The sequence below is a fragment of the Kockiozyma suomiensis genome (genome assembly GCF_038497685.1).
Source record: "Kockiozyma suomiensis strain NRRL Y-17356 unplaced genomic scaffold V2V93scaffold_19, whole genome shotgun sequence".
Taxonomy (NCBI): Eukaryota; Fungi; Ascomycota; class Lipomycetes; order Lipomycetales; family Lipomycetaceae; genus Kockiozyma; species Kockiozyma suomiensis.
In genome coordinates this window covers 55,391-71,090 of record NW_027117682.1, presented here as the reverse complement: position 1 = coordinate 71,090, position 15,700 = coordinate 55,391, and the positions used below count along the sequence as shown (strand labels likewise).

Sequence of the window (15,700 nt, the reverse complement as noted above, 5' to 3'; positions counted from 1 at the left end):
GAGCGCCATGAACTGAAGAATACGCAAGTCTGTCAGTCTGTTTTGCACGCCGTCCAGACCTAGCCGTCGCCCAACAATCAACACGACCATTGCAGCAGTGATTCCTCTAGGTCCTCTGCTTTAGTTCTTCGATATACCCCGACGCGCCATTTGAACTTCCTGATACCCTTGATCTTTATCTGCCGTGATCAAAGACTGTTGTTTTGTATATTTTCTCTTGTTTGGTTGTTTGGCAGGGCACGACAGTGGCACTTCTAGACTTGTATCTCAGGCACGCTCTGCCTTGACTGCAGTTTCGGCTTTGAACACCAGAGTAAATACCTGTTCTACCTGATGCCTTCTTGCCTTGATCTATCCTGATCAGGGAGCTGTTGGGTTTGACTAGTCTCTCATTTTCTTATTTGGTACATTCTTTTGGCACGACAGTGGAGCTTCCAGTTTTCATGTCGGTATACTGTATACCCGACTAAATTTCCTGATACCCTTTGCCTTGATCTATCTTGATCAGGGACCTGCTGTGCAGAATTTTTTCTTTGCGTGATGGTGAAGCTTTTAGTTTCATACATTGGTAGACTGCGTGATTTTTGTATACCCACTTCGTTGAAAATACCCCATGCGCTCTTAGCTCAGAACCGTCTTGTTCTGCAGCAAAAGGAAGAGAGACTGCTGAATAGCACGACAGCAGAATAATTATTAGTGCAAGATCTGCGTTTTACAGATTTACAGATCTAGAAAACCAAAAATACTGATGGTCGCGTGCTAATACATGAGTACAGTCGCTCATACGACAGTAATCAGTGATGATAATTACGCAGCAATAATAGCAACAGCGGCAAACAGTGATGATCAATAGTAACGATGATGAACAACGGCAAGCAGTGAAAACAACAGATTCAGGAAACGCGGCAGAATCAGCAGTAACGACAACAGAAGCAGCAATTTCTACAAAGCATATGACTTCAACTACCTCAGTTTATCAACCCATTTTCTTTTTCAGAGCAACACCACCACTAACAATTACATTGTGAGGTCTTTTTCATAGAAGTCGTAATTTGCTTCTCGGCGGAGACGAAGAGCCCTGCAATCATCCGATCATTCTCTAGCATACCATGCAACCATATGATGTTAATTTTTCTTATTTCTTCAATGGAGTAGAAAGCTGATGGAGTCGCTGAGCTGAGAATGGCATGGGAGAAGCAGATCGCCTTCGTCTCCGTCTTAATTTTTTTGATAATTATAACCCTAACCCGATAAACAATTTGGATGTTTTATAGTGATTAATCTTGTTATTTATTTATTTTGTTTATTGAGCATAGATACATGCAATATTTGTTTGTACACTCGCAAATTACTTCATGCATCGCTTCTTCATGCATCGCTTCTTCCTGCATCTCTTCTTCCCGCAAAACTAACAACGACCGCCCCCGGCGTTACATACAAATACACAACTAGGAAAGGAAACAAACGAAAAAAAAAAGCCAAAAGCAAAACAATAACACCGTATTTTTTATAAAAGAAAAGGCAGCCTTTTTTTTTTCTTTCAGCTTTTGTTTTTTTTATATCTTATGCAGACGCAACAGCAACAGGTGCGGGAGCCGCCTCATCAATAAAAAAGTAGTTACCGCTCGATTTTTGTTCCTGGTCGAGCTGCGAATCAAGCTTGTTGATACGCGGTCGGTAACTGACCGGGTCGCGACGGAAAGTGACATTAAGGTTCTTCAAAAATTTGTTGCACCCAGAGAGCAAACTCTGCGGTTTAGTCGCGAGTGCGTCGACAGAAGGTTTTCCTTCAAAAACAATAACGCGATCGGCGAGATAAGTTGCCATGATGAAATCGTGCTCGACGATGAATGCAGTCTTGCGCGCGTGAATGATGAAACGCTTGATGACCTTGGCGCAGATGATGCGCTGCTCAGAGTCTAAGTATGCCGAGGGTTCATCGATAAGGTAAATATCAGCCGGTTGGCCGAGTGCAAGAACGATGGCGACACGCTGCAGTTCACCACCAGACAGATTCTGGACTTCGAGATCAATTAGATCGTCGATACGCAGTGGCTTGCACACATCGGTCTGGAACTGGGGAAGCAAGAACGACGAACGGATTTTCTTGAAGAAAAGCTGGCGAACGGTGCCTTGGAACTTGGGACTAATCTTCTGCGGCTTCATACTGACAGACATGGGAGGCAGCTTCTTGCCGTTGTCGGGCAGCAGACTACCGGCGAGCAAACGACAGAAAGTCGTCTTTCCCGTACCGTTCTCACCCATCATGACAACAATCTCAGAGTCGGTGAAGTCACCAGCCTGGACGCGCATACGGAAATCACCCAACGTCTTCTCCATAGATGGGTACTTAAAGTTGCGACTCTTGTCTACAAGAACGACATCGCCGGCATCTGCTAATCGGAACTGCAACGACTCCTCACGAAAACGCAAGTTTTCTGTCGGAATATTACCATCCAAGAAAATGTTGATTCCTTCGCGCACCGACGACGGCAAACTGACGACACCGTAGATTGAGGGTACACCGTACAATATACACACAAAGTCTGATAAGTAATCCAAGACTGACAGATCGTGCTCAACCACAATGACATAAACATTAGACTGGAGCAAACTACGAATGACCAAAGCAGCAGCCAAACGCTGCTTGACATCCAAATACGACGACGGTTCATCAAACATGTACACCTCCGCCTTTTGTACGCAACTCATACCGATAGCGAATCGCTGCAGCTCGCCACCCGACAACTGTGCAACTTCACGCTCGAGAACGTTCTGCAACTGCAAAGCCTCGATGAGCGAGTCAAAGTTGTCGCGCTCTAGCTTGGCCTTCAGAAGCGGCTCGACTTTGGTGACGGGCCCTCTGATTGCGCGAGGAATGTGATCAACGTACTGTGGCTTGATGATGGCCTTCAAGTTGTCCTCAAGGACCTTGGTGAAGTAGTTCTGAAGCTCGTTGCCACGGAAGTATTTGAGAATGTCTTCCCAGTCGGGAGGATTCTCGAAGCGGCCAAGGTTAGGCTTGAGCTTGCCGGCGAGGATCTTGAGCGCCGTCGATTTGCCGATACCGTTGGTACCTACCAGACCAAGAACCTGGCCAGGTCGCGGAGTAGGAAGACGGTGAAGCTTGAAGGAATTGGCAGAATAACGGTGAGTGACCTCTTTCTCAAGGTTGGTGGGAAGGTTGATGATGTGGATTGCACCAAACGGACATTTCTTAGGACAGATACCGCATCCGATGCTATATTGTCGTAAGTTCATCGATTCGCTAATAGCAATACCAAAAGTAAAACAAAACATACCACAAAGTTTCTGAAATGAATGCAATTTTTTGATCAGGCGAAACTTCGATGCAAAGCTTTCCTGTCCGTACGACAGGACACGATTTTTTGCACTCCTGACGGCATTTCTATATACATCGAAAATACATTGTTAGCATCGGCTATCAACGCAAAATTGCATCTTATATTCAATAACAGAAATACTGACCTTCGGCTTGCACTTGTCCGCATTCACGATAGCGATTCTAACGCGTAAAATGATATAGTTAGCCACGTATACTAATTTTTTTCTCAGTCACGACAGAACGCGTACCTGGTCAACCGATCGCTCATTTTTATGAAATATGATAAATAAAATCAAACACAATACAGACTGCACAATGCACAACGATAAGACTCGTTTAGATAAAGAGGAGAGTGGACGATGCAAGAGTGATTATGGTCTCTTTTCTGCACGTCTGACCTAGCTTTCTGACAAAAAAAAAGAGATCCAGAGTGAAACCTTCTTTTCTCTTTGCCTTTTCTTTACAGCGCGGGCGTTATTCTTACATTGTCCGCCCGCTCATTCGCTGAGTATATGCTTACAAATAATAAGGGTATTGTATTATTAACATTAGAAGGGTTTGGTGCGCCTCATCGCTTCACAACCGATGCGGGAAATGGCAAACAAAGCCCAGACTCGGCACAGGTAATGGATGATCGAAGCTCGTCGCCGCCGACCAGCATTCACAGTAGTTTCCGTAACCGGCAGCCTTCTGTGGCCTCTTCAGACTCGTCGGTTTTGCGCAGGCTGAAGCAGGAAGAACGAGTTGGCGAGAAGCAAGATGAGAGCAGTGACGACGCGTTAGCGCGTGAGGACGAGAAGGAGAAAGAAGAGATTCCCGAGGAACCAGAGCTAGAAGAAAAGCCTACTCTCGCGGCATCAGTAGTTCTGACTTCATTGCCGAGCGATGCAGCAGGAGCTTTAGATAAGTATGCGCATGCGCCGCCGCGTAAAGTGCCAATACGCTTTCGACCGATCGGCTCGGCTCCCAAATTGAAGAGAGCAGTCGCTCAGATATCGTCATCGCAGCATTTTGAGGTAGTCGTGAGATTTTTGCGGAAACAGCTGAGGTTGGGCGAGCAGGATCCGCTCTTTGTGTATATAAATTCCTCTTTTGCGCCTGCGCTGGATCAAGAAGTTGGGTATCTGCATGAGGTGCGTCTATACTTTTAATCCTTTGCTGCTCTTATATTATTCTGCTAACTTTTAAAAGTGTTTTAAAATTGATGGACATTTGCAAGTTAGTTACTGTAATACAGCGGCGTTCGGTTAATATATATTATCATATCAACTATTACAACGTGCTTAACAGAGTCGTACTCTAATCTCAAATTAATGCACAACAAAGACATCGCGAATCCAATCTCCTTCGCTTTCACAAACAAAAGAAAAGACTAAAAATAAATAGAAACGACGACAATTTACAACAGAATATGAAAACAGACGGAACAATGATTCTAAAAAACTTCAGATCCAATTCACACTAAACCATTGATTTTCGAAACGGATTTGTACTTCCTGTATTAGTTGGTAGTAATGGCACTGCATCAGGTGCAGAAAGTGCAGGACCAGAAGGAGCTAGCACACCAACAGACCGATTTGCGAATGGATTCGTGCTCTGCTGCTGCCGTTGCTGCTGTGCTAAATCTCCATTTTCTGGCACCGCTGCTAGATTAGCAGATGGAGCTTTGGCCAGATGAAACGGATTGGATGAAGGAGCACTCGAAGCAGAATCCGCACCAGTAAACTGAGGGCTTATACCCGTGAACGTTTTCGACCGACGAAATGGGTTTGTACTACTTGTTGTCTGCGGACTGAGCGGGGTAGCCGTTGGCTGCTGCTGCTGCTGCTGACCTGGGGCAAAAGGATATACTTGTTGTTGTTGCTGAGTTGTAAACAGGCCCATATATCCATTCTCAGCAGCAGGACCCATAAAGCCGGTAGGTTGCGGTTGGATTGGTACTGGCGCCGTAGGATATGTCTGCGCCTGAGACTGACTTGTATAACCCCCGAAGCCTGCTCCCGTAAAGTCCGGATTGAGAGGTCCTAATTGCGGCTGCACAGGACCTGTAAACATAGACTGCTGCAGTGGTTGTTGTCCGTTCGTAAACGTCGACTGTTGCTGGACGGGGAATGGGTTGGTTTGTTCGAAAGGAGGCTGATTTAATACCATACCATTTTGATCAATCAGCATTGATGGCTGCTGTTGCTGTTCATTCCCATTAAGATAAGACTGCGAGATGGTCTCTGGTTGTTGCTGAGGCTGAGGAGTAGCAGGTCCAAATCCTCCGTCAATCAGAGCCTGGGAAATTGGCGTCACATCGGCGTCGGACCGATGAGCAGCTAGTTTTGCTTCCTTTTGCGCTAGAAACTGCCGACGATTAAATTCAAATTCTGGATCGTTGAGGTAATCTTCAAGACTTTGAGTGAGTGAAGTCGGCGCATGTTTGATATTAGGCACAGAGAGCTTAGTTGAGCTCTCGAGCCTTCGAGCCAACGATAGGTATTCAACCACTTCGTCCATATCTTTTGTAAACATCTTGTATATATCGAGAGCACGCTCGGCATCAAAGTGCGACATCTCAAAGTAATGCTCGAGCATGTTGATAACTCCTTCGTTGACTGCTTGGTGAAGAGCAAGAAGATCAAAGACAAGAAATCGGAATGCGGTCAATGAAATGTCATCATCGGGTGGATACTATTATCACATTAGACTAGTGACTCCATATAGTATGACTTCAAAAATTACCTACCTTCACTAGTAAAAGATAATGCAATTGGTTTTGGACACCTTCAATCTCTCGTAGGAGTCCCTTCTCGACTGAGAGGGTCCGAAGACGACCCTTGGTCGGATTTTCCTTCTTGTGCCGCACATAGTCAATTTTTAAACTGGCAAACTGACGCACTCGCTCCAGAAGATATCTACTGTATCGGTGGATTATCTCTGCATGTCGGCCGGCTACAATCCGTTAGTATTGGACACATCAAATAAAAATGCAATGACAACATACAGTTGTCAGTTGTCATTTGCCTGGTATCGAGCATACGGCCATGGTGCGACAAGTATTCAAGAGTAGCATCTTTGCGACCTTCTCTGATCAAAATATGCACAACAATCAAACTTTTGTACACAATCTAATAAATCAGTCAGATATGCAGATAGGCACATTTAAACTGAGCTAAAGAGCATACTGTCCATGCTGTATCACGTAAACGAGGCGACAAACAACGAAATATATCTTCCAGATCAGCTTCATTTGAGGTCCCTTGAAGAAGAGGCTCGATGTATTTGATTTTAGGAGCAGCAAGCTATATGTATAGTTAGGATGTGGTAGCAGACTAGATAAGCACATAGGTTCAGCGCAAGGTACCTTTATTTTAGTCGCGCCCTGGAATATTTTAAATCAGTTCAATTCATGTTATCGGTGATGAATGTTCAACAAGCATACCTTTACTATCTTCTCGTATCCCATCTTTGTTGATAAAAATAGTTTGAAGATTAGCCAAAATGATCTCCCCGCAACGAAGTTTATATAACCAGCTGAGCGTTTTCAAAGCGTCCAATACAAATCTAAAAATTTGCTCAGTATTTTTTCAATAAAACGCGACGATATAGCTTCTATTGGCCACAGAATGACCTTCACCGGTTCGACAAATAGTAGTAGAACAGCAGAGCGGACGTCGGAGCTCAGATCTCGGCCCAAACCAAATGACCGCAACGGCATTGCCCAGTTCCCGGAAGATCCTGCGCCGCATCACGTGAACAATTGAGTGACGTCAGAAGGTAGTCAGTAATCACGGGTATTGTACTAAATTATAACCCTACATTATGTAGGGTTATGGAACTAGCAGTCACGGGCGCCGACTGAGGCAGGCCAACGACGCCGCTCGCGAGTCGAACTCATCTACATTCGGCTTCCCAGTTTGCAGTTCCTCATTCTCGAATCAGCAACATCGACAACCAGCAAAATGGTGAGTACTTCTGTTTTCCCTGCTTGATGTTTTGTAATGCTCTGTTTGGCACCATGTACTCTGTTTCCAGCCACTGTTCGACCTGCCGAGTTTGATCGATGTCTGTCCCGAGAGTTGGATGCCTGATTTTTTTAAGGTCTCTGAATCTACTGTGAAGGCAACGCAGACAGCTGTAGTTTGACGATTTCAACGATGCAAAGAATTGCGCTTGATTATTCTTTTCGATTTTCCTGCGAGGGTGCTGGCATGCTATCAGTCAAAGACTGATTGTACTGAAAAGCTGGCGCCCGCTTGCATCGTGCGATTTATATGGCTCGAGTCTTTTTCTGCAAAGAAGAAGATTCGTAGAGGAACATGATGTCAGAGATTTTCAAAGCATTCTCTTTGCTATAAAGCTGCTTTGTTTGAAAAAAAATGACTGACTTGTCCTCAATGACTTAGCCACCAAAAGGAAAGAAGCCCGCTCCCTCCCCGTTCCCGTCGGCCAAGGCCACCAAAAAGGCTCCCAAGGTATGTTATAATTTACCGTTTTTGAATTCTATGATTTTGTTTTTAACGCCAAATGCTTCTAGAACCCTTTGATTGAGAAGCGTCCCCGCAGCTTCGGCATTGGCCAGGACATTCAGCCCAAGCGCAACCTTGCACGTTTCGTCAAGTGGCCTGAGTATGTTCGTCTCCAGCGCCAGCGCAAGATTCTTAAGCTCCGTTTGAAAGTTCCCCCCGCCATTGCTCAGTTTGGCACTGTCCTCGACAAGAACACTGCTACTCAGGCTTTCAAGCTCTTGAACAAGTACAGACCTGAGACCAAATCCGAGAAAAAGGAGCGTCTTACCAAGGAGGCTGCTGCTATCGCTGAGGGCAAGAAGAAGGAAGAGGTTTCGGAAAAGCCTTACACCGTGAAGTACGGTCTTAACCACGTTGTTGGCTTGATCGAGAACAAGAAGGTTGAGCTTCTTCTTATTGCCGATGACGTCGACCCCATTGAACTCGTTGTCTTCCTTCCCGCTCTTGCCCGCAAGATGGGAGTTCCTTACGCCATTGTCAAGGGTAAGGCTCGTCTCGGAACTCTTGTCCACAAGAAGACCGCGGCCGTTGTTGCTTTGACTGAGGTCCGCTCCGCTGACAAGGCTGAGCTCGCTACTCTTGTTTCGGCTATCAAGTCAAACTTTTCCGAGAAGCACGACGAGGCTCGCCGCAAGTGGGGTGGTGGTATCATGGGAACCAAGACCACGACTAAGCTTGAGAAGCGTCGTAAGGCGCTCGAGGCTGCAATCAAGGTTTAGATCGATTAAAAGTCAAAAAAGTTGAAAAAGATGTAATATAATGTGTGCTGGGTGTTTTACCATTTCCTTTTCTTATTATGATTGTAGTTTTGCAAATCGAATCTGGCATTGACTATAAACACGTTAAATACTCGTAAGAATAGTTCACGTGACTCTCCCGGACAAAGCGGATAACATTGTTGTGGAGGTCAAGAATATCAGCAGCGGATAAGATACGTACTAGGTAGCATCAAACTCACACTCTCTTCGAAGAGCTGGCAGTCTGCTGGAGAGGAGACGAAGGGTAAATCTCAGATAAGATATAACGGTTGTCAATTCAGAGAATTAAAAGAAGAAAATCGAAATGCTGAAGCTCAAGACTGGACGCGATCTGTCGAGCGGACTATCGCCGGACGTGTTTGGACTAGAAGATGTAAGTTCAAATCAATCTCGAGATATATAACTGCCAGGACATATTAACAATGACATTTTTTAAAGCTCGCGCAATTCGGAATCAACGGCGGTGTCACGGTACTGGCGTTTGATCCCGTTCAGTCGCTACTTGCAGCTGGAACCGATACTGGCCGCGTGTACGTCTTTGGACAGCCTGGAGTTGAAGTTGAGTTCGATTTGTGTCCCGGTCGACCTATAATTCATTTACGACTAGTGAAAGGGATTTATCTAGTCAGTGTCGATGGGAATAATAATGTGACTGTATTATCGCTAGATACGAAGGACGTGCTCTCGGTATTCACGCCTAATGCTCCTGTGACGGCCATCGAGACCGATCCGTCCTTGGACTGGATGTGGATTGGAATGGATAATGGATTAACGGTTGCATACGACATTGACCGCGGAGGAAAGACACCGTATCGGATATCGAACTTACAGCGAACCGTACTGCCTCGAGCGCCTACCTCGCCTGTTTTATTCTTCGCAATTCACCCGCGCTCGTATCAGATAATGCTGATTGGGTATGAGGCGTGTGCGATTGTCTATTCGATGGCTGATGACGATATGCTACTCGTGCTGCAATATGAGGTCCCGGCTGGTGCACCGGGCGGAGACTTGCATCATCTTCCACAGCAACGTACGCGGTTTCCGAGATTGACCACAGGTGCATGGCATCCTAACGGACACCATATTGTGACTGCGTATGACGATGGATCGTTTGTATTCTGGGATGCAAAAGAAGGAAAACTGTTACTTGCGCGCACGGTCGAGGATACCGACGTAAATATACCGCGCAAGACGATCATGTCATCGCCGACATTAGACGGATTTGGTCGCACTAATAGTATCGGCAGTGGTAACAGCAGCCACAGTAATCGCATCACAGTTCGCGAACCGATATATAGACTCGCGTGGTGCTGCACGACTAACCCGGAGGAAACGTCGCTGATTGTGGCTGGTGGTGAATCAAGCGATTTACCTTTGAAAGGTATGACGTACATGGAATTTGGGCCTACACCAGTCGTGCAAATTACCTCGTACGTAGCAATGGGCGAACATTACGCGCAACCTCGGAGACAGCGGATATACCCCGTACCACTCGGTGCGGACCCCGTGGATTTCATAATGCTTCCGCGCACGTCGCCATTCTACGCTGGAAACATGGATCCACTTGCGCTCGTTGCGATTTTGTCGTCAGGAGAGTTGTACTCGATAGATTACCCTTCGGGAGCTGCACTTCCCGTAGCGGAAATGTTTCCACCGTCACTATGCTGGATCCAGCCGCGTATGTCGGCGTTCACTGTCTCGGCTGTTCGACGCGAGCAGTGGATCGGCATGATGTCGTCGCACAAGCGACAGGTGTCTACTCGTCCCCCAGTTCTTGTAGGTGGTGCTCCGTCCCGAGCACGGCTTCGCAGGTTTGACATGCGGAATATCATTGCCACGGGACATAGCGATGGATGTGTACGATTATGGGATGCGTCGCACGGCGAGATTGAAGACAGTCAGATTCTTGACATGTCGATTGCCGACGCCATGGCCCGCTCTGTTGATGTACGTGTGTCTATGATTTCGTTTGCGGGGCAGATGGGCGAAATGTCGGTCGCGTGTGAGACAGGCGAAATGGTGTTTTTCAAATATAGTCTTAATCGTCAAGGTGGAGATGTTGCGAAAAGACTTGAGGCTATGAATATTAGCTCGGACGGACGACCACCGGTGATTCAATACGTCAACGATCGCGCAGATCCGACTATTAAGGAAGGATTTTTGCCAGTGTTCGTGATGAATCCGCAGCAAGGACCTATCACGGCTATCAAAAACAGCGATATTGGATTTCTCGCTGTAGGGTACCAATTTGGATCACTTGCGGTGGTGGAGCTTCGCAGCATGACCTTGATATATCTGGAAAGTCTAGTGGGACAGGCGACTGATTCCAGCGGTAAACGATTCTCGGTCCAGAGACCGACGGTACCAGATTCGACACGTCGATCGTCGACTGCATCCTCGCTTCCGCAGATTGAAGTTCCTACCGCCATTGAGTTTTCTTTGATGGCTCTCGAGGGTGATGCGTTTTCGTCAATCGTATTGTCGGTCGGTACATCGCTGGGACGGTTATTAACATATCGTATTGTACCTACGGGCGGGGGATCGCATTCTGTGCAACTTGTGGGCGGTATACAAACAAAGGGAGGCAGTAAAGTTCTTGCAGTTATTCCGTTTGATACAGATTACGGCGTCTCAGCTGTTGCGAGTCCGACGATTCTAGGGAAACTTGGACAAGGAATTGTGATTAATGGGTCGCTTATTGTAGTAACAGCTGAGGAAGCGCGGATATTAAGACTACCAAAGAATAAACAATCTAGTAGGACTTTTGACGAGAAAGTTCTTGTTGCTGGACTTTCATTTTTGCGACAGGGAGACACGCTTGTACTTACGTGTGTGACGGAGACCGGATATATAAGGATATACACAATTCCAGGATTGAAAGAAATAGCCCATCTGTCGGCGCAGAAATTTCATGATATACGATACGCGCCTCGCAGTATTGTTTCACTTAATGGCGACGTGATGTTGGGTATTGGACGGAATGAATCAGCATTATTTAGTATCTGGGGAAAGGCACTTTCAAACAAAATCACAACTGCAACAGGCCAACAGGTCAAAGATGCACTTTATGATGTGATGAAACATGCGCCTCCTCGTCCGACTATAAGTAATATCCAGTGGATGTCGGGCGTTAAGTACATCACTCCTGATGATTTTGATTTGTTAATAGGCGGTCCGCATCGACCGCGATCACAGCGTGAAATGGAGCAAGACCGCGCAAGACGCGAGCAGCAACGTTTGGCAGCCACTCAGAAAATGAACCAAGTTCCTTCACCTACATCCTCACAGAATCGCATGTCGTCATTTTTTGGCGGTGGAGGACAGTCGGGAGGTTCGTCGTCGAGAACAAATAGGAGCACGAAGAGTCCATATGGAGGAATGACCGAAGCTGCTGAGGAGCGAGGGGAAGGATTAGGATTTATGCAAGCGCAATTTGCGAGATTAGAGGAAGCTTCAAGTGATTATGCTAGAGTAAGTTTTTTTTTTTTTAATCTTGTTTTATTTCTATGTATATATGAGAAGAAGCGACTAACATAAGTTTTAGAATCTTTCGGATTTTATCAGTGACTCAAAGAAAAGCGCGGCGACTTCGTATTTCAAAAGTAAATTTTTAGGATAATATGTGCATGTACAAGAGTAGAATACTGCATTTGAATATATTTGAATGATTATGCAATGCGAATGTCGTAAATATATTTCTAGAAATTGAATAACGAAATTATCAAATCTCCAATCTATAAACATGCGCTAACTTAAAAAAAAAAACAAAAAAAAACAAAAAAAAACCCTTAATAAAGACTCTGGAAACACGCGAAAATCTCATTCCAATTCCTTAAAACTACCTCAAAAACATGATACGCCTCAACCAAAGCGAATTCTTGGACGTCAATATCGCGAGCGAAATCCAAGGCAAAAGCAGGCACGGCTGACCTATACAAATCAGCTAGAGTTTCAGCTGTTTCTCCTAAGATTATTGGCGTCATTGCTGACAGAATTTTATCTCCAGAAATTGTAGAGCGGGATAGAAGGGTATGTATTGCGGCGAAGAGAGCTATGAAGAGGGCGCTGCGGCCGTCGCGTAGTGTCGCGATGCTGACAGCAATTCGTCGCGCGGAGACATGGCTATGATGCGTGAGAGCACAGAGCTCAAGATATGCCTCAGTATTGCCGATAACGCCACCAGGCAAGACCATAAGGATCATTTTAAGAAAAGCAGCAACATCGTGAGATGTCAAGTCTAGAGATTGTAAAGCTGCTGGGTCGAGTGCGATTGTTTTGTCTACCACGTCTGATTTTGCTGATTGCATCAGAAGATGCGAGCAGTACAGAGCTAAGCGATGACATTTCATTGCTTCACCCGGGGAAAGTAAGATATCAGCCGTACACCCACAATCAACCAGCCAAGCTAATAGCATCTGAATGATAAGTGGAACCCAGACAACTACATCTTCAAAACAGAGGCGTCCATCATTCTCAGCAGTGTAGAAAGCCGACCAGTCAGCGTACCATCGCTGTAATGCTATTTCCCGCTGATGTGCACCACGAAATGTCAGTGGTTCTGCACCACGCCAGGGGAGCGGCGTCTCTTTGTAGCCTTTGTTCTGAGGGATTGGTGGAGGATTAAGAAGCATGAGAAGCGGATCCGCAGTAACGAGGTCACGCAGCCATACAGGTACTGCTTTTATAATTGCAGTGACATCAGCAACAATCGCCGACAGAGGCTTTAAAGCAACATATCCTAGTAACAGCAGTGCAGAAAACTGAAAGGTATTGTTTGAATTGACAGAGCGGCCGCGTAAAAGAGTATCAGATTGTGAGGTACTTTTATGGGCCGGAGCGAGGCGAACAGTAAGGTAATCTGCGAGTTTTGATTTCGCGTGACAGCGCGTACCTCGGAATCGAAAAATATGCAATAAACAGAAGACGGAGTTATATACAGATTTCAGAGAAGAGAGTACGGGATAGACGAGTTGTGAGCAGATGGGGTTCATTTGGGTGCTGAATATTACGCGAAGAGGTAGCTCTCTGACTAAGTGCTCGTTGGGAGAATGGCCGGGATGCGGCACTATCTTGGGTTTGAAAGTACACACGGTGAAATATAAAAACTCTGTAAAAATAATCCCACAACAGCATCAATCGAGTCATCTCAATCCCGGGTCCTTTACTCCACTTCCTCTACTTCAGACGGCAACGATACCAGCAGCAACTATACGATAGCAACGATAGGCAATGCCGTCGCTGGATCCTCTGAGCTCGCTTAAATGCGAGGACCCAGACATATCCTCAGAAGCCGAATTTCATCGGCTACGCGCAGGCTCACTCTCGCGCACGCCATCACTATTAGCAGCTGCCTTCTCGCCCTCGGCATCGCCTCCCAGTCGCCGTCGGCGACAGTCAGGCCCATATTCGCACTCAGAGTCACTAGTGGGCTCTTATGAAGAGTCCCTACTTGCTGGACGCACTTCGACTCCGTCATCGAAGCCTGCGGTTAGGTTTGTGGCTCGGATTGGCGTGCTGGGAACTGGCGAGGACTGCCCGGCAAAGCTGCGGTGTCCACGACATGTGAGTCTTGAGTTCGAGGCTGTGTATTACAACTGGCTTGATGATGGGGATGCAAGTCGCGGATCTCCATACGTGGGAATACTCGATCTCGAACAATACTACGCTGAGAAGCAATGCGAGAAACCGTTGAAGAAGAGAGTCGAGAAAGCCGTGGCAGGATATCGGATACCAAGTGAAGGGCAACTGCAGATTGTGATTTCTAATCCTCATCGGACAGCAATAAAGTTGTTTTTGGTACCATATGATTTGAAGGAAATGCCGGTCGGCACTCGCACGTTTATCCGGCAAAAGACGATGGTGAACGACCAGCCTGCAGACAAGGGACAAGGCAAAGAGAAAGGAAGCTTGAGACAGGCCGTGCATTTGCATGTGGTGCATGCGAGTAAAGGACATTACTATCTGTTTCGTACACTACGGGTTGTATTTGAGAACCGGGCGATTGACGCAACTACGACAACCCCGACGATGGCGATGCTAAGGAAGGACAACATGCGGGTCGAGTCGATAATGGGTGATTTTTCGACCTTTAGCGCCGACTCCCAACTAAGAAGAAGGAGCAGTTCACGCTTAAGTTGTACATCGCTTATGATGACGCCACGAGAAAGTACACGAGAGGATGCGATTATTGGGGACGAGTATGGTGTCGAGGACGACGAGCACCAGCAGACTAGCCCAGGGTTGAGTTCACGGCTGTCGAAGCTGTCTGTGTCTGTATCTGCAGAGGACTTGGCCTGGACCCCGACACACTCGGATCTTCGGATCGGACTGGGAATATCAGACTCTGCCGAGATCTCTGCACCACGAGAGAGTCGCGACTGGCGCAGGCAGGTGGATGTCGTCACTTGGAAGGATCTCTATGATAGACGACTGGGCAGGAAGGACGATCCATGAGGCAAACGAGTAGCTTAATTTTTATTTTTTTTGATTTTCTATTTTGAGGATACAGCATTGGATGGGCATTACATTTCATACACTAAAGGAGTTTTGGCAATCTTACATAACTAATAGAGCGAAGTTACCTGATACAATTACGTAATAAAGTACAATACCCTTAATTATACTGTCTGCCCCCACGCGCAAAGAAGGAGCGGCCTCCGTTTCAGCATATAACCACCAGTTTTCGAGACTGGAGGTCGTTGGCAGGTGGAGCACCGTCGGCAGTGTGGTAATTGATATTTTGCAATCATCTCTATGAGTGAATGCATATAACGAGTACAAGTCCAGACACTGGCTGCTCGTTCTGCTGCGTCGCTGTGAGAAAAGTCTCACGGATGCTACAGGAAGAGACGGCACACGGGAGCGCTGTATATCCGACGACAGAAGAAGATGGCAGAGTGAATAGTCGAAGCTGCTTGAGTCTATAAGCTACCGAGCAGTGTACTTTGTATAAAACAGTGCGTATATATATTGTATATATATATACATATGTATCTGTATATATACGTATAGTGACTCTGCAACATGTAACATATAATCCTATCTCTATCTAAATACATGTACTCTTCCTACCCAGCTTACCA

General features: G+C 46.3%; 7 protein-coding genes across 7 annotated transcripts; 4 read left to right on the top strand and 3 right to left on the bottom strand.

Moving 5' to 3' along the window:
• Positions 1-1,281: 1,281 nt before the first annotated feature.
• Positions 1,282-3,742, bottom strand: V2V93DRAFT_376274 (translation initiation factor RLI1). Its single transcript, XM_066911703.1, has 4 exons — positions 3,595-3,742; positions 3,490-3,526; positions 3,303-3,409; positions 1,282-3,241 (listed from the first exon to the last, which is right to left on the bottom strand). The coding sequence occupies exons 1-4, from the start codon at positions 3,612-3,614 to the stop codon at positions 1,564-1,566; spliced, it is 1,842 nt and encodes a 613-aa protein (XP_066763123.1). The 5' UTR covers positions 3,615-3,742; the 3' UTR covers positions 1,282-1,563.
• A 401-nt stretch (positions 3,743-4,143) lies between these two features.
• On the top strand, positions 4,144-4,597 carry V2V93DRAFT_315519 (ubiquitin-like autophagy protein Apg12-domain-containing protein; the record flags this gene model as incomplete). Its single annotated transcript, XM_066907236.1, has 2 exons — positions 4,144-4,479; positions 4,538-4,597. Coding segments are annotated over 2 exons (396 nt in total), but the record flags the coding sequence as incomplete, so codon positions are not given.
• V2V93DRAFT_376271 (ANTH domain-containing protein) lies at positions 4,579-7,021 on the bottom strand. The gene is made up of 6 exons (XM_066911702.1): positions 6,774-7,021; positions 6,696-6,713; positions 6,517-6,633; positions 6,336-6,459; positions 6,078-6,283; positions 4,579-6,022 (listed from the first exon to the last, which is right to left on the bottom strand). The coding sequence occupies exons 1-6, from the start codon at positions 6,795-6,797 to the stop codon at positions 4,808-4,810; spliced, it is 1,704 nt and encodes a 567-aa protein (XP_066763121.1). The 5' UTR covers positions 6,798-7,021; the 3' UTR covers positions 4,579-4,807.
• Positions 7,022-7,488: 467 nt separating this feature from the next.
• V2V93DRAFT_392915 (60S ribosomal protein eL8) lies at positions 7,489-8,579 on the top strand (the record flags this gene model as incomplete). The annotated part of the gene is made up of 3 exons (XM_066912490.1): positions 7,489-7,534; positions 7,748-7,806; positions 7,869-8,579. The coding sequence occupies 3 exons, from the start codon at positions 7,489-7,491 to the stop codon at positions 8,577-8,579; spliced, it is 816 nt and encodes a 271-aa protein (XP_066763120.1).
• A 138-nt stretch (positions 8,580-8,717) lies between these two features.
• On the top strand, positions 8,718-12,339 carry V2V93DRAFT_104796 (lethal giant larvae like, C-terminal-domain-containing protein). The gene is made up of 2 exons (XM_066906732.1): positions 8,718-8,991; positions 9,057-12,339. Exons 1-2 carry the CDS (start codon positions 8,923-8,925, stop codon positions 12,153-12,155), a joined length of 3,168 nt encoding a protein of 1,055 aa, XP_066763119.1. The 5' UTR covers positions 8,718-8,922; the 3' UTR covers positions 12,156-12,339.
• A 6-nt stretch (positions 12,340-12,345) lies between these two features.
• On the bottom strand, positions 12,346-13,610 carry V2V93DRAFT_376267 (uncharacterized protein; the record flags this gene model as incomplete). The annotated part of the gene is made up of 1 exon (XM_066911701.1): positions 12,346-13,610. A coding segment is annotated over one exon (1,204 nt), but the record flags the coding sequence as incomplete, so codon positions are not given.
• A 193-nt stretch (positions 13,611-13,803) lies between these two features.
• V2V93DRAFT_376266 (uncharacterized protein) lies at positions 13,804-15,208 on the top strand. The gene has a single exon (XM_066911700.1). The coding sequence runs from the start codon at positions 13,848-13,850 to the stop codon at positions 15,069-15,071; it is 1,224 nt and encodes a 407-aa protein (XP_066763117.1). The 5' UTR covers positions 13,804-13,847; the 3' UTR covers positions 15,072-15,208.
• The last annotated feature ends 492 nt before the right edge of the window (positions 15,209-15,700 follow it).